This window comes from Osmerus eperlanus, chromosome 23 (genome assembly GCF_963692335.1).
Source record: "Osmerus eperlanus chromosome 23, fOsmEpe2.1, whole genome shotgun sequence".
In the NCBI taxonomy this organism is placed as follows: Eukaryota; Metazoa; Chordata; class Actinopteri; order Osmeriformes; family Osmeridae; genus Osmerus; species Osmerus eperlanus.
This window is the reverse complement of record NC_085040.1, coordinates 4,926,865-4,950,919: the sequence shown is the minus strand read 5'-3', so window position 1 is coordinate 4,950,919 and position 24,055 is coordinate 4,926,865. Positions and strand designations below refer to the sequence as shown.

Sequence of the window (24,055 nt, the reverse complement as noted above, 5' to 3'; positions counted from 1 at the left end):
ATGATTCCTCTAAACACACTCATACATCAGTGTATCAAAAAGAGTTCTTTATAACAAGAATAGTCAAAAACAGAATTTGGACCAAACACTGTATAGATGGTTGAAATATAAAGCTGATATACAGATAATCCACAACGACTGTGGATAGCTGGCTGCAATCAGCAACCAGTGAGCTCAAGTTTAGGTTTGGAGGAATTATGACCATGGATAGAGTGTCTAATCACATCAAACATCTCTGTTTACATCGATCCACTCACCCAGCAGTTCCCCTGACAACCTCCAATCCATACGCTTGCGGAGCCTCCCGCCTTTTTTCATAGGGCCTGGCCAATGGCGTCTTGTCTGGGTCTGGCCTATTACCGGCGTTATTGACTATTCCTGTGGTTAGGAGTTCTGAGGTCAGTGGCTGGAGAGAATCCAGAGGAGTTTCTCCTCCTCGGAATAAAGATGACACCTTTGTCTACTGTGGTTGAATTGAGTTCTACTCACCAGTAGGTGGAACATTTGGGTACTCCTCTTCAGCCAGTGTGCACAGATGTCTGTGAAGATCTGAAAGACCAGACACATGACTGGATCAGTGACCTTCAACAAATGCTGGTCTTGACGTTAAAACCGCTGGAAGCCAGCAACCGCTTCAATTAGTCAAGCTAGCTGGAGCCACAGGTTATAGGTGAACTCTTTATGTGTCCCTTGAGGTCTAGTACCTGAGTCAGGCTCATGGGGGGGAGCAGTGACAGGTTCCTGGGGGGTTATGGGGGACTGAGTCTGATCGGGGGGGGCACAGAGCATAGGAGGAGCAGAGAAGGAGAGAGAGGGGGTGGGGCGGGCTCCAGATGAAGAGGTCACATGGGACCTTCTGACGTTGGAGCGGGCCTCACTAGGGAGGGCTTGGAGCCTCCAGTCAGGGGTTTGACCTGCAGGAAGGGAGGCTAAGAGGATGTGAAGGGAAGAGAAAAGAGTAGGACATAGGAAGAAGGAAGGAGGGGGGATGAGGAAAAGGAAGAGTTGGACAAAGTAGAGTATAAATGGAGGGCCGAGTAGTTTCGATAAGAATATCAGTCACCTGGTTAAAAACGGGATGTTTAGAGTGGTTAGACAGGCATTCTTACGTCGCTAACGTTTGGGGGGGGGGTGCAAAGTTTAGTGTGGAGCTTCAGTACCTGACTGGGAGACATGGGGCGGAGCAGGACCGGCGGCACATTGCGCAACACCGAGAGCAACAGGTGGGGATCCGGGGGGGGAGTCCCAGTATTGGACAGGGGGAGGGAGAGGGTCCAGGGAGGAAACGGAGGGAGAGGAAAGCGTGGTGGTGGAGGAGGAGGAAGATGCAGGAAGGGAGAGAATGAACGACACAGATTCAGAAAACGGGGTCTGAGAGCCAGAGGGGGAAGGGACAGGGGTGGAGGAGGAGGAGGAGGAGGGGGAACGGGATGGGGATGACAGAGCGCAGTAGGGATGTTCAGCAGGTGAGGGAGGGACGCACCGGGGAACGGATGCAGGATGAGAAGGGGAGGGTGGGGGAAGGAGAGGTAGAGACGCGGAGGCTGAAAGCCCAGCTGGGGCAGGTGCGGACGGAGGAGAGGCCGAGTTCCAGGGGGTCTCGATGCACTGCTTTTTCTGAAGGGGGGCGTTATCCACAGAGTCATGGGGGGAGGGGCGCAGGGATTTAGGGGAGAGAGCGGGTGGGGATAAGGGGGCCAGGGTTTGAGGTGATCTCCATTCACTCTGCCAGGGTACTGGGAGAAGGAGGGAGACAGGAAATGGAGAGATGGGAGGATGAGAAAAGGAGGGATGGCAATGAAGTAGTACAGGGTGAAGGTGAAAAAGAGAGGGTAAAAGAGAGGAAGAGGGAAATGGTGTGGGGGTCATGGGCAGTAGAGAGAGGTGATTGAGATTGGAAAAGAAAACAGAGAAAAGAATCAACAGCAAAGCCTCGATTTACACCAGAGAAAAGTAGAATAGGCAGAAGGGACTTCCTAAAATGACATGTAATGACAGTGGTCCCGTTCACAATCATGCGATCTACAGCTCGTATATGAATGTGGACCCTGAGACGTTAAAAACACTATTCCAGATGCTGTACATGCCACATCTAACTATCCATCCAGACCATTTATAACGACCTGGAGAAACTCCAAGGTCTTTAGCCAATGGCCTATGCTGTACCTGTGTCAGGGGCAGAGGGCAGACTGGTAGGCCTGGTGAGGGCGGAGCCCGGCTCGGCCAGTGAGGTGAGGTAGGCTTTGGGGGCAGAACCAGGCTCCGCTAATGAGGTGAGGTATGCTTTGGGCCGGCGGAGCACAGGGAGGGGCTGAGCGCCGGGAGGGGAGGAGCCGGCGGAGGAGGGGAGGGCGGAGAAGGAAGGGACGCTCTGAGGCCTCCAGGCGCTGGAGCGAGCAGTCGCATAGGTCGCTGAGAGAGGCGGAAGAGGGGGACCAAGAGAGGAGGGGCAATGAGAGGCGGAGAAGAGAGAAGGACAGAGAAACAGATGTCGTGTTCCACAGTCAGTGGCTGTGTCAGACACACTACCTGTCTGTGGGATGTCAGAGAATGAGGGAGGACGGAGGGGTGCCGAGGAGGGGGAGGAGGAGAGAGGAGAGGAGGACAGCCGGGTCAGGGAGCCAGAGAGGGACGACGGCGGCGTGAAGGAGGGGAGCACGCACACCGTCTGACCCTCGTCTAGACGCGCCGAGTCGGAGGCCGGGTCGCTACGGTGACCCTGAGCCTTCCGGGGAACAGAGATGGGCACTGAGAGAAAGGAGCAGAGCAGAGGGTGGATGGAGGGAAGGAAGGAAGGAGAGAGGGAGAGCAGAGTAAACTTACATCAGCAAGAAACAAGATGTAGTTGGACAAATGCCAAAAATGATCAAATATGTCGCCCCTCTGATTCACTGTGAGCTAGGGTGGTTGCTAAGGAAATGAGGCAACTTCCCCTAGAAACCTTTTGTTATAAACTCTGAAGGAGGCTTTTCAGTCACAGCGAAAAAAATTATTATGCTGGGCCCGTCGCAAGGAGCATTCTGTCCATTCTTGCTGGGGTTGGCTTGCATCATATTCAACCTGTGCTCTAAACCTATTCAAACAGTAGGGGGCGCCTCAGACTCATTACAAAAACAAACAACGGCTAACAGTCTGTTATCTACAGGGTACTCTAATCTAACAAAGCAGTCAGACCAGTCGGTTATCTACAGCGTACTCTAATCTAACAAAGAAGTCAGACCAGTCTGCTATCTCGGTAGATATTTTTGAACGTTTGATATAAAACTAAGATCTTCCCTGAAGTTCTCGGGATTAAAGTAAAAGAAAGTCAAACACTGAAGGTCCAGATGAGACAGGTTTTCAAGTGATCCTCAATGTGATCCTTGAATCAATACTGTGAAGTCGACCCCCCAGTAACTCGAGTCTATCCTTGATTAGCCAGTCTGTCCAGTACCTGTGCCAGCAGTGGGCTGGAAGATTTTAGGCAGAGCGGGTGGGTGGGCGCGGGTGAAGGCGGGCACAGTGTAGGCATAGGCGGAGGGACGGGCCGGCTGGGCACCGCCCGCTGGGCCGGCGGGGCGGGGCCGGGTAGGGGGGCCAGGTGGAGCAGAGGGGTCGGGGGGGACAGGCAGGGGGGGGCGGGAGAGGAGAGAGGTGGGAGGCACACCCGAGCTACACTCCATCTCTGTGATAGATGAGTGAGGGATGAGAGAGGGGGAGGAGATGGGGGATGAGTGGGGGGTGAGAGAGGGGGAGGAGATGGGGGATGAGTGGGGGGTGAGAGAGGGGGAGGAGATGGGGGATGAGTGGGGGGTGAGAGAGGGGGAGGAGATGGGGGATGAGTGGGGGGTGAGAGAGGGGGAGGAGATGGGGGATGAGTGGGGGATGAGAGAGGGGGAGGAGATGGGGGATGAGTGAGGGATGAAAGAGGGGGAGGAGATGGGGGATGAGTGGGGGGTGAGAGAGGGGGAGGAGATGGGGGATGAGTGGGGGGTGAGAGAGGGGGAGGAGATGGGGGATGAGTGGGGGATGAGAGAGGGGGAGGAGATGGGGGATGAGTGGGGGATGAGAGAGGGGTAGGAGATGGGGGATGAGTGGGGGATTAGAGAGGGGTAGGAGATGGGGGATGAGTGGGGGATGAGAGAGGGGGAGGAGATGGGGGATGAGTGGGGGGTGAGAGAGGGGGAGGAGATGGGGGATGAGTGGGGGGTGAGAGAGGGGGAGGAGATGGGGGATGAGTGGGGGATGAGAGAGGGGGAGGAGATGGGGGATGAGTGGGGGGTGAGAGAGGGGGAGGAGATGGGGGGTGAGAGAGGGGGTGAGAGAGGGGGAGGAGATGGGGGATGAGTGGGGGATGAGAGAGGGGGAGGAGATGGGGGATGAGTGGGGGGTGAGAGAGGGGGAGGAGATGGGGAATGAGTGGGGGGTGAGAGAGGGGGAGGAGATGGGGGATGAGTGGGGGGTGAGAGAGGGGGAGGAGATGGGGGATGAGTGGGGGGTGAGAGAGGGGGAGGAGATGGGGGATGAGTGGGGGGTGAGAGAGGGGGAGGAGATGGGGGATGAGTGGGGGGTGAGAGAGGGGGAGGAGATGGGGGATGAGTGAGGGATGAGAGAGGGGTAGGAGATGGGGGATGAGTGGGGGATGAGAGAGGGGGAGGAGATGGGGGATGAGTGGGGGTGAGAGAGGGGGAGGAGATGGGGGATGAGTGGGGGGTGAGAGAGGGGGAGGAGATGGGGGATGAGTGGGGGGTGAGAGAGGGGGAGGAGATGGGGGATGAATGGGGGGTGAGAGGGGGGAGGAGATGGGGGATGAGAGAAGGGTAGGAGAGGATGGAGGAAAGAAAGGAAGAAAAGAAGGAATAAAGCAGAACATCGTAGCGGAAGGAAGAGGAAGGTAGAATAGTGAACAAGACAGCAGGTGCAAAGAAAGAGAAAGGAGGAAGAATGAAAGAATATAAGGAATGGAGATTGACAGCACTCAGATACTCACTGCAGACAAAGTGCGTGAACCACTGCTATCAACAACCTTCTTCATTAACACTAACACTAGCTCTGCTATTCAATGAATACAGTTTGATAGGACAAACCAGGACAATCTGACAGTCCGTTGTGCACATATGAAACTGTATGTGCACAACGTTTGATCTGTAGAGAGTATCTGATCCAGAATTAGGGAGCAATGTGGCAGTATACCATTATTTGAAACCTCATGAGATCAATATTCATCAGCTTCAGTGAATATAATTCATCAAACTAACCCAAATAAATGAATAATGGTTAGGAATAGTTTGAGAGTCAATATTCACAACAATGACCCACGAATATCCTCATTTCAAATAAATGGCTTTGCCCATGATTGAAAAACATAAGCACGGGGGAAAGAAGGAGTTATTCAGTTGATCTGAAATACCTGAGTCAAACACAGGTCTCCACGCCTGGTCGTGTATCCTTCTTGTTGGAGGAACTGGACCTTTCAGAGAAAAGAAAGGAGCGAGAAACAAATATATTTCATTCAGGTATAATATCCATAGAACAGGAAGTAAGCAGAGCAAAAAGAGAACTGGTTTTCTAGGCAGCCCACGAGGAGATTTGGTTCAGCGTTCGTTGAATTAAAAGTGAGGACATTTCAGATTCCTTTTAGAGAGGGGAGACTAGAGAGGGAGGGAACCACAGTGATGTATTGCACAATCCTTTGAAACCTCGACCATCGAAAATAGCCTGTCATCTGTAAACAGATCGAATGACAGTTGTTTACCTGTGACTATGTGTCACCATGGGAGCCTTTGCCAGCGCTTTTGGACCTATTCAATTGCCTTCGAATCAGCTTCAACCACCTTTATAGCTTATGCTAGCTTACATGGTTGGTAAGAACTGGACATACTTGCGATGTAACGTCCTTTAGCTCAGTTCTGACTGTGCACAATGTCATAGTAATATCATAGAGCCTCAGGTACCTTGTCCAGTGCTTCCCCTCCGCTCCTCCTCCTCGTCACTATCGTTGAAATCGTCCAGATTCCCAATGTCACTCTGCTTCAGGCTCATCAGACTGGCCAGGCTCTGCATGTCCTCGTCCCTGTCGGACACAGACAGTCACCAAGCGCGTCCCACGCGACCGACGCGGGCGGCAAACGAGCGGCGGTTTTGAAGGAGCACTCACGTGGCCTTGCCCTCTTTGAGGAAGACGCAGGACATGGTGAGTTTGAGCGTGGCCTCCACCACCTTCACCGACACGGGCTTGAACTGCAGCGTCATGTCGTACTGGACCGGCGTGGCGCTGGCGAACTTCCTCATGTTCACGTCGGCCGACGCCAGCACCTTCCTGTGACCTCTCGTCTCCTGCGGGAGGTGGAAAGGAGACCTCGGGTCATTTCACTGCTGTTCTTTTCAAACCGAAAGGGTACTTTTTTTAAATCCAGTATGTTTTGTTCCCTCCTAATAACATTTGAAGAAGAATACACTCAAACTGAAACTTTTGTTGTCTCCCAGGTAACCGAACATAAGGATTTGATTAGGTTAGAAAGACATCCAAAACGGATGTCAGCATCTCTCACAAACTCACACTCTCGATGACGAATGTCCAGTCCTTGTCCTCAAATTCATCTGCAGTTGGTTCCTGGCAGATCAGATATTCAAAATAAGACACCGCTTTTTTCTTCGTTTTCAACCCATCTCAACTGAAACGAGGCGAGCGTGCAGCCTAGAGCGGAAGCGGCCTGGTCCTACCTTGAAGAGGGTGACGGTGATGTCCAGGCTCTCCGGGACCTGCCACACCACCACCCCCCTGTAAGGGTTCTTGATTCCTGGCTGCCACCCATGGAGCTGAGGAGGAAACGAAAGACAACCATCCTTTATTTGACTAAATGTGAACACACACACACACACGTGTGCAGGGAGCAGCAGAACACGCACACACACACACGCATGCCAGGGAGTCCACCAGAGAAACGAGTCTCTGCCTTTTGTCCTTCCCTGTGCAGGTGGGGCTTCCGCCATGTTTTTTAGTGGGGGGCAGAAAGGCTCGGGGGAGCACAGACAGGCCCCAATATCACTCAAAATGTTTAGAGAAGAAGACTACGACGAAGAGGTGGAAGACAGAGAGGAGCTGTGTGTGAAGGAGGAAGGAGGGAAAAGGAGAAGCGGATGGAGGAGGAGAAGGAGAGAGTCCAGGGACCACAAGCAGCGCTGGGAAGGCTGACTGGATGAAACATTTCAACTTAAATAAACCCCTGAACCCGATAAACCCATTCCCATCATACCTTGGAGCAGTGCCGCCTATTCCTCCTGGTCCAAACCACCCTCAGTTTGTCTGGTTGCCTGAGACGGAATCAAAGACACTTATTATACGTTCACAATGATCTAGTATGTGTTGTCATCGCCACTGTTGAACGACCATGTGCTGCATTAGCACAAACACACCTATGTGCACATGAAACACACAAATATCTGTACAGTATGAACTTTCTCCATCTAACCCAGGGTAATGTACACTTAAAAACAAGAGCACCTACGATAGTCATACTACGTGGAAACTTCTGCAGTCCTGACAGGGCTGACTGCTTGAGTATCCCATTTCTTCAGGGCATGACACGTAAGGACATACTATGAATCGCATGGATAAACATGTGCTAGGAATTATTCTATAGGTCTGGTGCAATTACATTCTGATGCGAGATATTGTTCAAAATACATTTGTTGTTTGAGGTTCCCACAGACATGAGTTCCTCACATCCCATGTCTGACTCTTGAGTGTAAACAAACAAACACATCTGTCTGCTGCATAAACACAGTAGTGATGGGAGGCTTAGTCCTAAAGAGGTGCATCTTGTGACTCCCCACACACACACACGTATACACACAGGGATAAAGAATTTTCCTGTGGAGGGAAAACATAAACAATTGTGTGTGTACGTGTGTTTTCCTGTTCATCCCTTCTGGTGTGTGGTATCACAGACCCTTCCCCTGCTCTGTGTGTATGTTTGTGTGTGTCTGTGTACTGTGTTTGTCTCCATAATGCCTGAATATCCATCCAAGCTGCTGCTTGCATGAGACACTTTGGCTGGGGCACGTTTGGCTTTTTTTCCAGTTTTGAGTCCTCAGGGCTTTATTCATGTAGGGCGCGGCCCTAGCAACAAACAACAGTATACTGGGATCAAGGACCTGCTTGTTACCTGTACCCTAAGTGGGTGGTTGCTAGCCAAACCTGCTCTATTCTTATCACGACCACCTCAGTGCAGGTCGGTCTAGTGCTGTTTGGTCATAATTGTTGTTTCTAAACCACACAACAAAGTCACCCCCACGGTCTTGCCCTATAAAATGTCCTTTCAGGCCAGTACAGCCGGACGATGACAGCCTCTCAAGTTAATCTAATACACTTAGAGGAGATATTGTAATGTTAGGTGTTTTCAGCACATGGGCCCGCATGCGCGCGAGGCTGACTAAGTAGGAGCTGGATGGAAGGACAGGGAGAGGGGCTGTGGTAACACTGGGACAGGGCCTCAGGATCATGTTGCACGCCAGTTATAGCAGCTGCCCGGATTGGAGGGAAAGGGCATTCGCAGAAAGCGGTGGGGGCAAGGGGGGGGGCTGGTGGAGATGGAGAGGGGGGGGGCTGGGTTTACCGAAATAAACCTGTTGAATACTTAGGTAACTTGTGATATACCTACCACCCTCCACGCTGTGGGCCTAAATGTCACAAAATGAAAGTAGTTTCATTCTTATCCGCGCCATCCAAACCTGACGCCATGTTACGTGTTGCTCCGCAAACTTGCCCAGGTTGTGATGTGGGTCAACTGGAACGTTGTGTGCATTATGAAAAGACGCCGGGTTAGCCTTTGGAAGGTGTCACTGACCCATACTGCCTATAGGTCTGAGTGGTGCAGTTCAGGAACGGGACATTCTCAACCCCATCATGTGTACAGCGCTGTGTGTTTCAGCATTGGGGAAACACACACACGCGTCAAGGTTGAACAGGGCATTTCTAACTGATCCACATTTTACACATTCTTCCTGAACCAGAACAGCATAACGCTGTCCACTGTGTGTTTTTGTCTCTCATGACAACAAGCTGTTGGTCTATTCTGCCCTAGGATGGTTTTCAAATTATGACTAGCTTATATCCATCTTGATTTACTTGCCTTAAAACACCAAACAGACGTTTTTTTTGTCTTGTTTTTTTTATACAAAAAACTGTGGCCAAGAGACGCCTGACAACCACAAGCAACTCTACCAGGAAACATACACTATCACAGGTAAAACTAACATTACGCCATGACACAGACTACTCATACAGTATATGGAATGCAGGCCTGTGAATGCAGGCTGTGCGCCATAAAGGATGGTCTAAATCACAAGTGTGAAAGAAAAAAAGGGCCCTACATTAGATTCAGGATGACTTATCTCGTCAATGAGACTGTTATAAACCACATCAGATCCTGATGGTTCATTATACATAAAAACCAACCAGGAATTCAAAACGTGTTAAGGCTAGCAAAACTAGTTCCTCGAATTGCAGGAAGAAAAGATAAGCACAGATACCCTGTGAGCCTGGGCTAGGAGATAGGAGGCCTATGCTAAGAGGAGTAATGCTAATGTAATTACTGCTACTCCCACTAGCCATCACCCACAGTCCGACTGAGCGCCACAGACCTCTGCCAACTGCATACATACCCTTCCTGCATGTGGTCTAACCCTATAAACCCAATGCTGGATTTGGTCTGTCTGACTGTGTGTGTTCATTCCCATGAATGCACTCGGATGCGAGTCAGCGGTCATATGCAGGACTTAATCCGATTTAGTGATTTGATCAGCGCATTAAGGCACCACGTACACTGCACTCTCAGTTCGGCAGTCCAATACATGACTAATCAACTGCCTTATCCAATGAACCTCCATGTTAGCTTGAGAGATGTTATCTCCTTACTTAGGTTCCAGAAACGCATGAAAGCTAAGCATCGATTGGAACCCTTCGGAACTGCACAGGCTACATCAATACTTCCCATCTGTTGATACTGTAATGATACTAAGTGGTGTAGGTTTGTTTTCATATGTGGGTGGGACAGCTTTTTAATTACTGAGCTCTCAAATAAAAATATATCTTATTAACCCTTGTGTTATCTTCGGGTCGTTCTGACCCATCAGTCATTGTGACCCACCGTCGTATTGCGACAACTTTACCGCATACAAAAACAAAGTGAAGCATTTTCTTTTAACCGTTGGGCTGTCTCAGACCCCCCACATTGCGAAGGTTAAAAGAAAATTATTTTTATTTGTTTTTGTATTGGGTAAAATTGGGTAAAGACAACGATGGTTCGTTATGAACCTTTGGGTCATGTGACCCGAAGGCAGCACGAGGGTTAAAAGAGTTGGCACAGAGTTGCTATTTTCGAAAAGTGTATAATGTAAAATGTATGATGAAACCTACACCCCTGAGAGCTTCTTAGACTTCGGAGTAACATGGCCCCAACACTGGTTTGGACAAAACTAGGTATGTCACGCCATCAGAATTATATTGCTCCTCAGCGAGACCTTTGGGGGGAAAGACACCCATGTACTCTATGTAACATAAGTAGCTATGTGCTACAATGATTGTACTGAAGATAGGGACGTTCATCGTCCTTCCGAGCCCAGACACCTGCTGTAGGCTCTAAACCACGTTGACACCTCACAAATGTCTCGCTAGCAACAAAAAAAAAGGTATCTGAGTCCCTCGGATTTTCATGCAGCTAGGTGATAATTAGGATGGGAACATGCTAAAGAGTACCTATATAGCCGGTAAATGCGGAAGTGGGCACATACAAGAGCGGCACGCCTTCACCAAAATCGATAGGTCACAGTAATATTGCACTGTCATAAATCATAGAGAAAAATGTTGCTACTTACTACGTTTGAGAAGTAAATCGAGGCAAATAGCCCGTAATAAAATAAGCAATCGTATAGACTCAAATCTGCAGTTTATTTTTCCATATACGAAACTAAAACTGACTTTATTCTGACTCCAAAAGCTATACTCACGCTGACAAATATTGCGACTAGCATTATTTTTTTTACATCTTGATAGTCTGAGGAGTCCATATTCTTACCATTTATTAGTGCATTCTATCATCAGCTCTTGAAAGGACGCCGCAAACTGGAACTTCGAGGCTTTCTTGCCGACTCGTTGTAGTCTTTTCCAAACCGAAGTCATATTTTACGTTAAAAAATTCTCAAGTACTTATTAAGAAACATTTGTTAAAATCCACACGGCTGTATTCTGTCCTCCTCCTCGTAGCCTACTTTGTATTTTGAGAAGACAGACAGCACTTCTCCGCCTGTAGCGCGAGTGCGTCGATGTCCCAATGACTGCAGTGTTCACATGTCGCAAATGTCAAACTGGCAAAACAAATGCATGCGGCGACAGATCTTCACAGCAACAGCCCAACTCCACGCAGCTGTAATACTTGGGTAATCAAACACAGTTTTGCATAGGCTACAATGATTTATATAGTCACTGTTGATTCATGCTTCAATTCAAGTGTTTTTGTTTTAAGTTGAAGAAATGTCGATCATTGGTTGAAAACAGGAAAGCCCATTTTGTCCTTCTATCTTGGCTTGCTTTGCCAGTGCAGTTGAAGAGGGGAGGGCGAGGATGGGAAGCAATTCATCTTTCAGAGTCTAAAATGCACTGGGGGGCATGGTTGCATGCAAAACTGGCACATAAACACCTGAGGGGAAATTCAACATAGCATGTAGGCCTACACATTGGGTGTCAAAACACTACATAAGGACATTTTCGCATTTGCAATGTCAGAGTAGCAACATGCTAGTTAAAAAGCATATAGCCAACTACTGAAAGCCTGTCAGTCAGTGAAGGGGACTTTTCCAGTTTACGCCAGCGTTTATTTATAATCGGTGGCCGACAGATACTAGCAGCTGGGGAGGTTTGAGCTCTGAGAAAGACAGTATCACTCTTTCCTTTCTAACTGTCTGTCCAGTTCTTACTAATATATAACATATCTATAGATATATTACCATTTAAAATTATGTCTGATCATATCAGCATGCAGCACTCAAAATGCATGTTTATTTAGGTTTCATTTATATATGTGGGTATATTATGTGGGCAGTGGGCACTAGTGTCTAGACTGGGCAGGTGTTGCTAAGTACATCATTTGTACTGTTTGTGCTCAGTTCCCTGTTAACAGAGTGATGCTCCTAAATCTCCCTTCTGTGGACGTAACCTCCCTTGTCTGTGCAAGCACATCCTCCCTCTCAGCAGTTCCCCAAGCAGGGTTTCTGCTGGGAAACAGCTGGATTTGGGTGGGAGAATAAAGGAAGAAATAAGGAAGAATGGAAGGGGGTCGGCACACCAGGGAAAACCAAGTCCTCTTTTAGCTGGTCACTTGCCAAAAGTCCATTAAGACGTGGTTATGTTTATCTCAGAAACTATTATTGGAATGGCATTTCTCTGCCTAGTAAGTACACATTGTGCAGCTGCTTGTGTACAGAACATTCCATCTGGAAATTTACACACAAAAAAGAAAGAAAATGTATACGCTGAGATTCTTTCAAGCTGACTCCAGCTAAAGAACATGCTGGATGATTAGTATAGTATACTATGTCATACTATCCCAACAACCCACAGAGGTTGTTGGGATTAAAAGCTTGAAGATTGGGGTCACAATCAGTTCAAATGGTATGAACTGGAGGGAAACTCCAAAAGGATGACCGGCCCATACATCAGTTTGAGGGAACGCATACCTGACAAGCTGCTCAAACAATAGCAGACTATTCTAGCCAGGCAAAGTGTTACGGTTACTTAACTTAGTCCAGACTCTGGTATGTAGTCAGTCAGACAGACGAGCATACATCTCTCTAATTGACACCTTTGTGGGTGTCTTTTTTTAGAGGAAGAAATCTTTCAGCAACAATCTACTTCCTGTCGGTTGACCACCCATTGGTTCTTACTGCTTCCTGTTTTCCTCAGAGGGTGAGTGACTGCCACCTGGGTTAGAGGATGTGTGTGTGTGTGTTGAGTGGTGGGGCACTTGAGGGCAGTGCTGTAAATCTAACATCCAATGATGTATGAGCCAAAATGGCGGAAGACAACAAGTTGCTTTCACCAATGAGTGACTAATCATCCTCTGATAAGGATACATAAGGTCTCATTGTGTGATGGTATAAGATTAATATGTGTAATGTTTTAGTCACACGGGTGGTTCAAAGCATCCTGTCAAACGGTAAATAAGGTCACTCAATGGTGGGAGTCGTCTCTCCCTTTCAAAGTCAGTCCCATTAGTCACACGCTCAAAACTCAAGCTGGAAATCAAGCATACAAACTGAAAACGACGAGGACGGAGGAGAAACTGAGTTTCTCAACTGAAAAAAGGCCACGACGTGTCGTCTCTCGAGAGGACGTGTGGAGACGCTTGACTGGTCGGAAGAGAGCAGAGCGTCCTCACCAACGTTGTCTCTCATAGTCCCCCGACCTTGATACACATTGTGTATATATAGACACGCTCAGCTACACACCTGCCCTCTGTCCATCAAAACCACAGAACAAGACAGCCATCGAGAACCCGGACACACTCTCAAGGAAATGTTATCAAGGTCAAATCAATGTGGCAACACACAAAGCTTTTTGTGAAAGACCCGGTCTTCTATGTACAATCACTACCATCATTGTTCATACTTATTTAATCAAAAGACCGTGTATTTAAGCAGTTGAGAAATAGTATATCCCATCTGAACATAGGTCTGGCTCTACCTTTGGCCTTTGAATGTGGTACTATAAATCACAGGCATAGTCTATTGCATGTCAATAATGTGAAGATATGTCAACAACTAGCCACTGATCCTGGCCCATGGAGCTTGGTGATCCAGCGACTTGGCAGGGAAGCCCCTACTCTGTCAAAGTGACAGATTCTCCACCTGGTGCTAGGTCCCATGTGACCCCTCAGCTGGCTGGAGAGGCGACATGGAGACTGTGTGTGTTTGTGTGTGTGAGCAGCTTTAACGTGCCACTTAGGTCCACACACGCCTGTCATGATGACTTACCTCACAGATGACCTGGTTGACCATTTGACCGGTCTGTCCACTTCACAGTTGAAACGGAAACTGGATTTGAGGAGATTAAACCTGTGACTCAGCTATACACAAAAAAGGACTGACTGGATAACTGATATTATGTACAAACTCGATACATTTAGCATGATTTAAGAACATGTCATTCGATGAAATGTTTCTCAATGCATTCAAGTGCATACTGTGTTGACATCCTTTCCAAATAATAATTTATAATGTCCAAGCTTTGACGAGCACAAAAATATCCCCTACTCTCAAACTCCCTCCTATCGCTTCAGTGCATTCACAGTCGGCTGCATCAAGTCAAAGCATCCTCAGAATGACCTAATAAGCAGCATGACCCAATACGCACTTCTGGGAATGTGTTTACACTGTTTGTGTGTGCCTGCGTGTGTGTGTAAGGAGGTGCCAGGGCTACCAGTACTGGGCACAGGCTGAGTCATTGTGGCCCAAGGGCCCCTCTCACACAAGCACATCCATAGAGGGACAAGAGCAGCAGCTCTGACTCGAGCCACTGTCAAACCACAGAGCTGCACTCCTCTATTGGAACTGCAAGTCAATGATGTGAATGCCGTGGCAATAACTAAGTCTACAACTAGAGCATTGACCACAATGCTATGCTACAAAGTAGCAACCAGCCCATAGGGGCTTGTTACAATGTAGACAGTCCAGTAATTATCGTGTTAGCTTGTGTAGCCATGGTTAACAGTTAATTATATGATTATTTGGCTTGACGAACACACTGGCATAGAACACTGTTATTGTTAGCACTCAACTGTATTTTACACTACAAGCAGAGACGACAATAGAACAGGTGCTAACACACACTTGTCTTAACCCCACCCCTGTTATCAAACATGCCTGTACAATGATCTGTTAATCAAAGGGACTGTTAAAAAATGGAACAATCACACTGCATCAGTAAATAGGACAATTCAGAAAGATTGTTTAGCCTACCACCTTGTGGTCATATTAATATAGATTCCCATCTGCTGAGAAAGTGTCAAACTGCTCCTCCCATACTTTTGGCACCTTAAATGAGGGATAACATGTACAAAAAGGCTTTACTTTCTAAGCTGTTCTCTCAGTATGAATGGAAAAAGACTGAGTCTGCACTTCAAAACAATAGCCATTGAAGAATGTGAAATCAACCCAAAGGAGTTCTAAGACAAAATAGCAGTGCCACTGTCCATATCCTTTTGGAGCTGATTGTAGTTTGTACCGGGTGGAGCATATCGGATCTATGTATCTGGGTCTGGAGAGGAGGTAGACCCAGGCTCAGAGGTGGAGGTAGGGTACTCCAGAGGGGGAGGGTTGGGCTGGTCAGGTGAGGGGATTCCTTGCTGCTCCAGGGGGCAGAAGGAGATGGTCGAGATGGGGAGAGAGTACTGGGGCTCCTCGTAGCAGCGTCGTGAGGGTCCACAGTCACCACCGAGCACCATCTCGTCCAGGTCCATCCCCCTGAGCTCTCCCTCCCTCGGGCCGGAGAACATCCGGAAAAGCGCCTGGACCAGAGGCACCTCCAGGGCCGTGTCCCGGAACGCCAGAAGCACAATGAGGCCAAACATCAAATAACCTGGGGAGACAACACCAAAATCCATGTAAAAAAATTATAATAATACAACCAACGCCATAAGGAGACATTTTCATTTTCACTCAAATCTTACCACAAAGTACATAAAAAACAGGTATGATCACATTATCAAGCATGTGTGCATTTGGAAATGGGATCTCTCTAGTCTGCCTCACAGGTCGTGAGCAGCTTGAGGGTCTCCCTGGAGCTCCGCTCCCAGCTGGCTCCCGGCGCGTAGCCGCCCTGGCCGATGGTGCTCAGAGTCAGGAAACAGAAGAACAGCGCGTCCAGGAACCTCCACTCCGTTTCCAGGAAGTAGAAGACCATGGCAGGAAGCAGGAAGAGCACCGTCGCTATGACGAGGGCCAGCAGGCAGGTGTGGAGCAGCGCCGCCCGAGAGTGGGGCATCCCCCAGTGGGTCTGGAGGTGGCGGACAGGGCCGTGGGTGAGGAGGGGCAGCAGGAAGTCGGAGAGGCAGGAGAGGAGGAAGAGGGTCAGGGGGATGCCCAGGGTGCAGTAGAATATGCAGAAGAGCTTGGCCTCCTCTGAGATAGGGGTGAAGAAGTCGTACCCTGCAGGAGAGAGGGAGAGGGTGAAAGAGAGAAAGGAAAAAACAGAAAGCATCGTGCTGATTGGAATCAACAAGGCCCAATCTCGGTTTATCAGACTCTCTGATACGTTATCAGCACTATTTTGAAACACAATACCCTGTGTAAATATGAGGGCTCTTGTAAACATCAGTAGTTCTCGTCTTACCTGTAGTAGACAGAGTGACAATGACGAAGAACAGAGAGGAGGTGAAATCATAGTGAAGCTCCTCACTGCTCGCCTCCAGGAGAGAAACCCCCCGCTGGTCAGTCGACAGCGCCTTTTTGAGCAGGTCGTCCAACTGACTCTCTTTAACGCACCTGTGCCCTTCTAGAAACCTCTCTTTCAGTTCCTGGACGTCGGCTCTCAGGGTCTTCTCCACGGGCATCTCTATGGCCATGAACACCAGCCCACCAAAGAGGGTGAAGAGAACATAGCCGAGAACGAGAAACCAGAAAGACCTGACACGGCAAAAATGCCGACAAGCTTCCAGCCAGCGGACCATCGTCGCTTGACTGGCCATCTGGGAGCAGCCTGGAGCCCACTGAAACCAAATAGCCATACTCACATTAACTATTCACCTTTAAATATTTAAGGGACAGGTCGGTATCCCATTCCTTTAGGCTATGAGAAATCCATTGGGTCAAAACAATGGAAGTAAAACAGTTAACCATCGACATGTGCTGATGTTCCAAATGTAGAAGAAAAGATGGAGTGATATTGTAGCACCTTTTATTCCATGAAATGGAATATGTACAGGATTTTACATACACGTGATAGGAAAATAATAGTCAAGATACTGTTGAAGTTGAGCTTTAGAAGTTTTTTCCTTGCCAACTGCAATTCCACCCACTGGGCCTAATTCCAATATTGAAACATATTCGTCTCCTTCCCCTACCTCCTTGGGACGGAAGGGTTCTCTTCTCAGAAACTGAGCTATTGGCTTACGGCTGTCTCTTGGTTTCAGTGTCAGTATACATAGGGCATGAGTCAACAACAAACTGCAGAGTAGCAGCTTAGCCAAATTCCATTTCCCCCTCTCCAACCACCTCTCACCTCTCTCAGAGGGGCAGGTGGAGGGAGTAATGAGAACAGGCCCAGCGGCGGACGGGCTTGCCCACCCTGCCGATGACAGGAAGTTTGTGGGCGTAGGCGCGAGGCGGCACGGTGGACTGGGGCTGGGGGCTGAAGCTGGTCTGGAAACGGCGGCCCTGGCAACGGCGGCCCATCTGCCGTCCACCAATGAGGAAGGAGAAGGCAGGGGGCCCGGCCTGGGGCGGGGGGAAGCGGGCTTTGGGGAAGACGTCGCGGGACAGCCCCGCAGAGCGCTGGCCTGGCCTGGAGGACGAGGAGCGGGAACGCTGGACCGAAGAGGAGGAGGAGGAGCGAGCCAGGGACCTGGATGGAGAAGCACAACAAACAAACAAACAAAAAGACGTTTAAGGCAGGAATAGACTATGAAGTAAAAACACAGAGAATCAAGATAAATCATGAAGAACTTCCAAGACAAGCGGCGCAAACTGAAATGTTCGGAAATCAGAAGCACAGATGCAGATGCGCGTTTACCTCCCAGGGGCAGCCAGGCTGGGTGGAGCCGGCTCCGCCCGAGGACTGCCATCCTGGCGCGGGCTGATGTTCAGGTTGGCCGTCAGCTGCGGCATCTTGCGGGCGGTGTCCGGGTTGGCCGCTGAGCCGGACGGCTCTTTCCTCGTGTCGGCAGACAGGGCCGGGGGCAAAGGGGGGCACCCTCCCAACCCTGGTCCTGTGCTGAACCGGACCGCCAGACTGTCCCCGAAGAAGGAGTACAGCTCTCCGTACATGGCGGGCAGGGGCACGGCCGTCCAGTCCTCCCAGGGGCAGCCCGCCCCGCCGGCCTGGAGGTGGCTGGCGATGCCCAGTGCGGGCTCTGAGAGGGGCTCGGGAGGGGGGCTGAGCCCAGGGGAGCTCACCCTGAAGCCCATTCCACCACCGGAGCCTGGCTGTGCCGTGTCTGCAGGCTGCGACAGGGACAAGGCCTTCATCTTCAGAAGACGCTCCACTGCCACCTGGAGGGGAAGGGAGGGGGTTGCTGGTTGACACACAGTGGTAGCAGATGGGGTTCGTCCAGTCTTTTCCTTATTTAAACCACATGAGAGAGATATGTTTTGCTCACCAGGATGGCTCCATAGACCTTGTGTCCGTCTGCTTTGACCTGGGCATTGGACACAGAGTAATCATCTAGTACAGCCTGCAGGTTTGCCCAGTACGCAGGTAGGTGGGGATAGAGCACCCGCTCAACAGCCTACACACACACACACACACACACACAAATAAGACAGAGTTGAAGACATTTGATACATCACATATATATATACACATATATATATATATATAGTGTGCAGGGATGACACAGGAGGGATGCGCGTGTTACCTTCCAGCCAAGGCCATGGAGCCCCACCACCGCCCCGTAGTGGGAGCACAGGGGGCGGACCGGGTCGGACAGAACCTTCTGGAGGGACAGCAGGATCTGGTGGTACAGACCGCTCACCAGGTCTCCATGGGTCCTATATCCACACAGCCATTCAAACAATGACATACAGAGGACAGTATCATCTCCAGGTACCAACTAGGCTAAATTGATCCAGAGTCGAAGGTTAATCTCAGGCTCAAGTCTCCCCCTCTGTGGCGCCGTCTCACCAGAAGATGTGGCTGAGGAGCATGGCGGCGTAGTCGCGTAGGGTCCAGTGGTCGTTCAGGGGGTTGATGGAGGCAGCCAGGGGCTCCAAGATGCAGTACATGACGCTGGACACCAGGCTGCGCACGTAGGAGCCCAGGTACAGGTAGGGGTTCTGGACCAGGCTCTTCACCATGTGGAGCAGCCTGTTCAGCTGCTCCAGGTCATGGCTCACCGACTTCACCTGAGGGGAGAGGCAGGAAACAGGGTTTAGGCCAGATGGAACATTTGATGGAGTGACATGGTGTAAGTTTGTGATGTTATGACATCTATTCAGTGTAACGTACCCCGCTAATGACATAAACAAAATACGGGAGAAGGGCGGCGATTTTGGAGTTGGACTGGAGATCCAACAGAGCCACCTATGGGAGAAACACAGGAAATGTTACAGATCATTCTTTCAGTCACCTTTTTATTTGAGTTGTGACTCTCAGTCACATTCTTCAATAGTAACATACTATCAGATTGGGGTCAGATGGCTGAGCGGTTAGGGAGTCGGGCTATTAATCAGAAGGTTGTTGGTTCGATTCCCGGCCATGCCAAATGACGTTGTGTCCTTGGGCAAGGCACTTCACCCTACTTGCCTCGGGGAATGTCCCTGTACTTACTGTAAGTCGCTCTGGATAAGAGCGTCTGCTAAATGATTAAATGTAAATGTAAACATACCTTCATGAGGTGAGGGTCCTCTCCGAGGATAGCACGAGTGATCTGTTGGTAATACTTCAGCAAGTCGTCCGAGAGAGTCTGCACTGCACTGGGGACTGTCAGGGAGACAAGACAAGTTTAGCTTCTCTATCACACACACATCATTCTGAACTGTCTTCAATCATCTCTTTAATCTCTTACCAGTTCCTTGTGGCTCCAGGTTGCCTTTCCCATCCAGGTAAGACACATTCACTGGCAAAGCAAACGATAACAGTCAAGCATGAACGCCGTTAATGTGATTGTAAGAGATGTGGTGATGCATGCAAAGGGTGAAACCAGTCATTTATATGACTTAACTACCTCTAACCATGGTCTCTGCACAACCCTTAGGTATGTTGGTGGCCAGAGCCAGTTCCACCAGATTGATATCACGGTCTTCCACAAAGAACAGTTCCCCTTCCTTGATGGGCCGAAATGGTAAGGAGTCTTGGGCACCATAGCCACAAATAGCCTGGCAGATGACAACAGAGCACAGGAAGTTCGATTCTGACCATGAAAACATAGGTATGGGTGTGGTTACAATGAGATAAGGTAGGACACAGCAAGATAGACATGCAAATACTCTCACCTCCACATTGCTCCAGCGCAGTGCTCTGTTGAAGTCTTCAACGGTCAGTTTTCTCCTCTTTGCATGCCTCATGAACTGCGAGCTACTCTGTGCGGGAGCACACATACACAACATGTTATTTTCGCGATTTATGGTGTGACATCCATGAGATAGGCATCTCCTGCTGTATTTACTTGTGTGGCTTCCCTGAGCCGATAGCACACATCCTCAGCCAGAAGGGCAGCCACGTCGTCGGTGAGCTCCACTCCAGCGCTCTCCGCCATGAGTTTGACAGACTCCCTGGGCACCTCGGCGAAGCGCCTCTCCTCCCGGTCCGCCATGCTCACGGCGCCTTCCCGGTTGACCCGCAGCTCTGCTGAAAGATCTGAAGACAAATACAAACTATCTGTAGCAAATGGATAGACTTTGCACACTACCTTATTCGCTGTAGACAATTAGTCAACAAAATAGCTATCTGAGATAGGTTATTGCTTTCAACGTAAAATCGACGGTGCAATGACTCGTTGTAGGCTATAATATAACCAATAAAGAAGTTCGCATTTTACCAGATATTTTGGTAACGTTAAGATTTGGAAGAAATAGCTGGTGTAACTGGTGATCACAGGGGTACTGTAGCTAGTATTTGCTAGTAGCCTACATTCCCAAGCAACATTACTGTAGCTAGTTAGCTAGAGCTAACTACGTCTAGGACTCACTGTGTGTCTCATAGTTCATTTACAACCCACCCACCCACCACAAAAGTAAACTGAGATGCCAGATTGTAAGGGGGTATCACACTGATCAATCACTTACCCGCTTAAGTAGTTGAAATTAAATTGGCTGGGAAAATACATTCAAAATTGTGCACAGAAGTCTCGCTTGATGTGCACTGTTGACATATTCCGGATAGAGGCTAGGTTTCAGTCATGATTGGTGCAATCGAATTTCACTCAAACATACGTCCCTTGCTCTCAACCAATCCCTCACCTTGAAGCAGAACCCTTCCATCACTGTCCGGTCTTTCAGTTGCCCAGTGTTGTAGTATCGAACTTCGTTTCCCCATCGGGATTGCTAGACCAGTACTTGCTTTTGCACTGTACTGCACCAGTAGTGCTTTTGTGTAGGAAGTGTTGCTTGGCGACAGTGCAGCGGAGTTGCTAGGCAATTTTGTATTGATGGCGGAGACAAATGATCAATAATCAGTTATTTTTCAAGGGCCGCATCCCCTACGCCAAGTTCGCAACTGATGCCGCGCAGGCAACTGCGACCACCTCTGCTGGTGTTTGTACTGCCCTCAAATAAGGTCACTTGTCCTTAGTTCAACAACCTGGGTAGCACATGAGCGCCAGATGGCAATGCAGAAAGCAGGCAGTTTCTTGAAACACCCCATCCTCCTCCAGCCTGTCACGAATCAGGCATGCCAGGATGTCTGACTGCCTCCAACAGCTTGGTGAGCGTGCCTTCCAATAGTAGCCTAATGCTTCTTAGACTGGCAAGTAAAGCTTTTATAAGGCTAAGGTTGATAAGGTGGTGGCTGTGTCCGTACAGATCAAGGAGGCTGCCCTGAAGTCATTTTCCCCCTTTTAAAAACCGACATGGATTTTTAAACAAAACAGTGAAACAATGGAATGTTAAGGACTCAACACTGATTTATTTCAGGCTCATATTAAAATGAAAACATTAAGTTAACAATATTCATAAATATCAACATTAATATTGTATAAAAAGTATCCATATGTACAAGTTTAAAAAAGTCCAATTTAAATTTGAACAAAAAGTTTCTGGGCCTGTGAATTTCAAGAGTAATTAAAAATTATTTAAAAAGGTCAGTCAAATACAATCATCCTGTCAACTGCTACAAAACAAAATGGACGAAAGGTGCAATGGGTTACACAATTATAATATTAACTAAACTAGTTCATTAATTATCCCTTGCACTAGCGTAACTACAGGGCATCAGCCCCCTTATAGATGTGGTCTGACTGTTCCAGCTGTTGCAGGCGGAGCGCCAGAGGGAGCAGCAGGTCGTTGAGGTGTTGGCAGGAGAAGGTGAAGGCGTTGTGGGCCATGGGCTGCTCTGCTGGGGTGGTCAGAGGTGAGGAGTCTTCTGGGTCCAGGGGGGATACCAGGGTCGAGGTGGGCGAGGAGCAGGAGGAGGAGAACAGGGAGCCTGGAGACATGGCTCCCCCAGCCAGCTGAGAGGAGCTAGTCTGGCTGTGGTGAGAGCCTTTGACGGCGCTGGGAAGGCCGTGCTGGAAGCGACAGCGAGTGCCGTAGAGGCAAAAGCCAAAGCTGTTGAAGGTGCGACACAGGGCCCCTCGGGGCTTCCACTCCTGGGACTGGGGATGTGCCAGGGGCTTGGAGGGGACAGGCAGGGGGCTTCTCTCCTCCTCTGCACTGTCAGAATCTGGGGTGGCAGTTCCAGGGCCTTCGACGTGGATGAAGTTGCACCTCGTGCCAAAGGGACACACCCCAAAAGAGACAAAGGTGCGGCAGGCGACGTTTCTGCGCCTGCGGCAGGCCGGGCGTTGCTCCTTCGGGCTGTGGACAAACAGGCAGCGGGTGCCGTAGATGCAGTAGCCCGCTGTGTGGTACGTACGGCACAGCTCAGTCTTGTACTTGGGGTGGCGAGAGGGCATGTGGAGGTCTTGGAGACCATGGGCGAACTGGCAGCGTTGGGCATACTTGCAGGCGCCAGTCTCAGCGTAGCGGCTGCACAGCTCCGTCTTGTAGCGCGTGGAGCACATCCAGGGGATCAGTGGCGAGGAGGGAGACTCGACCAGGGGCAGGAGAGACTCTGCCAACGACAAGACTTTACCATCCATGGTCTCCTCAGAGAAAAGGCTGTTTACCATCTCCTCCTCAAAGGGAAACATGAGCATGTCATCACTGGTCTGAGGAAAAGAGCATGACAAAAGGATTAGTGTTGGAGGCAGTAGACCATATGTTATAAGAAAATGTTAGGCTGACGGCCATGGCAATGAGACCATGGCTTTATTGTCCCAATATTGTGACAATGGCAAAACCGACATTGCACATAACCCGCTCCAACACTTGAGAACATCTTAAATACACAACGTAAATTCGTATTTTAAAGCCATGTTCAAACAATTACCTCAAACATGATCGCGAATTGAGGATTAATCACCGGACTGCTTCTTGTATGTCCGTTATGCCTCTCCAAAAATGCGTCAGGCGCTGTTGTTTGGAGAGAGCAATATAATTAAAAGTAACCCTAATCTACAAGTGTATTAAGATGCACACACCACGACGTGTACTACACTGCTTTGTTTTGAGTAGCACGCAATAACCCTCTGTATCCGCAACCTTTTAACTTGACCTAATTCCTACTCCCGCGTTCTCTTTAAAATGAGGATCAGCTGTGCAACGTTGAACGTCAGTGGCTGTACGAATTAACCAATCATGGCCGGAAGGCTAGTAGCCCATTCTATTCGAAGCAAGCCAATCCGGTTATAGGTTCGTTACGTTAATTTGTCGCAAACCAGTAGGAAAAGACCCCTTATCAAATTAGGCATTGTCACGGCTCAATAAACAATGAATGCCTGATTTCAAACGGCAAGCTTACAGGGTACATACACACCTACTTTGTGTCAATTCTCACCCCAATTGCAGGAGATAAAGCTCACACCTGAGTGACGTGATAATTAAATACTGTCTGTTAAATAATTAAACGTGGTAATGAAATTGGTCTGACGTGATTGAAAAAGAAAATACATATTTTAAACCTCCTTCTACCAGCTTGCATCACTTATGATTCAGTAAATTCAACTATAGGTTATATGACATTAAACTAAAAGGTTGCATTAGGTCTCCAACAGGAATAACAAGTTGTCCCTTATCAGCTTTTGTTCAATGAAACAAATGCATTATC

The 24,055-nt window shown here is 49.0% G+C and overlaps 4 protein-coding genes across 5 annotated transcripts in view; all 4 read right to left on the bottom strand.

Annotated features, from left to right (window-relative positions):
* The window catches only part of ehbp1l1a (EH domain binding protein 1-like 1a), a 31,429-nt gene extending 20,047 nt beyond the window's left edge, over positions 1–11,382 (bottom strand). The window contains exons 1-14 of the mRNA XM_062449246.1: positions 11,058–11,382; positions 7,236–7,293; positions 6,703–6,798; positions 6,539–6,592; positions 6,137–6,315; positions 5,934–6,052; positions 5,390–5,449; positions 3,434–3,664; positions 2,530–2,748; positions 2,167–2,412; positions 1,161–1,736; positions 705–929; positions 490–549; positions 258–378 (exon numbers count right to left, since the gene is read on the bottom strand). Of these exons, the coding sequence (XP_062305230.1) occupies positions 258–378; positions 490–549; positions 705–929; positions 1,161–1,736; positions 2,167–2,412; positions 2,530–2,748; positions 3,434–3,664; positions 5,390–5,449; positions 5,934–6,052; positions 6,137–6,315; positions 6,539–6,592; positions 6,703–6,798; positions 7,236–7,293; positions 11,058–11,161 (2,348 nt within the window). The 5' untranslated portion in view covers positions 11,162–11,382. The remainder of the gene's footprint in view (positions 1–257; positions 379–489; positions 550–704; positions 930–1,160; positions 1,737–2,166; positions 2,413–2,529; positions 2,749–3,433; positions 3,665–5,389; positions 5,450–5,933; positions 6,053–6,136; positions 6,316–6,538; positions 6,593–6,702; positions 6,799–7,235; positions 7,294–11,057) is intronic.
* Positions 11,383–14,813: 3,431 nt separating this feature from the next.
* On the bottom strand, positions 14,814–16,869 carry kcnk7 (potassium channel, subfamily K, member 7). Its single transcript, XM_062449742.1, has 3 exons — positions 16,367–16,869; positions 15,787–16,182; positions 14,814–15,613 (listed from the first exon to the last, which is right to left on the bottom strand). Exons 1-3 carry the CDS (start codon positions 16,758–16,760, stop codon positions 15,279–15,281), a joined length of 1,125 nt encoding a protein of 374 aa, XP_062305726.1. The 5' UTR covers positions 16,761–16,869; the 3' UTR covers positions 14,814–15,278.
* A 44-nt stretch (positions 16,870–16,913) lies between these two features.
* taf6l (TAF6-like RNA polymerase II, p300/CBP-associated factor (PCAF)-associated factor) lies at positions 16,914–21,118 on the bottom strand. 2 transcript variants are annotated; one of them, XM_062449740.1, is made up of 12 exons: positions 20,977–21,118; positions 20,358–20,548; positions 20,185–20,271; positions 19,917–20,067; positions 19,758–19,808; positions 19,578–19,672; positions 19,199–19,273; positions 18,875–19,095; positions 18,609–18,741; positions 18,351–18,479; positions 17,765–18,243; positions 16,914–17,596 (listed from the first exon to the last, which is right to left on the bottom strand). In XM_062449740.1, exons 2-12 carry the CDS (start codon positions 20,502–20,504, stop codon positions 17,260–17,262), a joined length of 1,905 nt encoding a protein of 634 aa, XP_062305724.1. In that variant the 5' UTR covers positions 20,505–20,548; positions 20,977–21,118; the 3' UTR covers positions 16,914–17,259. The 2 variants fall into 2 exon arrangements, with proteins under 2 accessions (XP_062305724.1, XP_062305725.1); XM_062449741.1 differs by lacking the exon at positions 20,977–21,118 and adding an exon at positions 20,730–20,886.
* Positions 21,119–22,017: 899 nt separating this feature from the next.
* cth1 (cysteine three histidine 1) lies at positions 22,018–23,605 on the bottom strand. The gene is made up of 2 exons (XM_062449214.1): positions 23,279–23,605; positions 22,018–23,057 (listed from the first exon to the last, which is right to left on the bottom strand). The coding sequence occupies exons 1-2, from the start codon at positions 23,285–23,287 to the stop codon at positions 22,110–22,112; spliced, it is 957 nt and encodes a 318-aa protein (XP_062305198.1). The 5' UTR covers positions 23,288–23,605; the 3' UTR covers positions 22,018–22,109.
* Positions 23,606–24,055: the final 450 nt, after the last annotated feature.

Excerpts from the sequence above, each read along its gene's own strand:
- kcnk7 (XM_062449742.1), bottom strand. The coding sequence starts at position 16,760 with ATGGCTATTTGGTTTCAGTGGGCTCCAGGCTGCTCCCAGATGGCCAGT. Across the intron at positions 16,183-16,366 it reads TGTCACTCTGTCTACTACAG|GGTACGACTTCTTCACCCCT; the intron begins GTAAGACGAGAA and ends TCTCTCCTGCAG. Across the intron at positions 15,614-15,786 it reads CCTCAAGCTGCTCACGACCT|GTTATTTGATGTTTGGCCTC; the intron begins GTGAGGCAGACT and ends TTGTCTCCCCAG.
- taf6l (XM_062449740.1), bottom strand. The coding sequence starts at position 20,504 with ATGGCGGACCGGGAGGAGAGGCGCTTCGCCGAGGTGCCCAGGGAGTCT. Across the intron at positions 19,809-19,916 it reads TGCAGAGACCATGGTTAGAG|TGAATGTGTCTTACCTGGAT; the intron begins GTAGTTAAGTCA and ends TTGCTTTGCCAG. Across the intron at positions 19,096-19,198 it reads TTGTTTATGTCATTAGCGGG|GTGAAGTCGGTGAGCCATGA; the intron begins GTACGTTACACT and ends CTCTCCCCTCAG.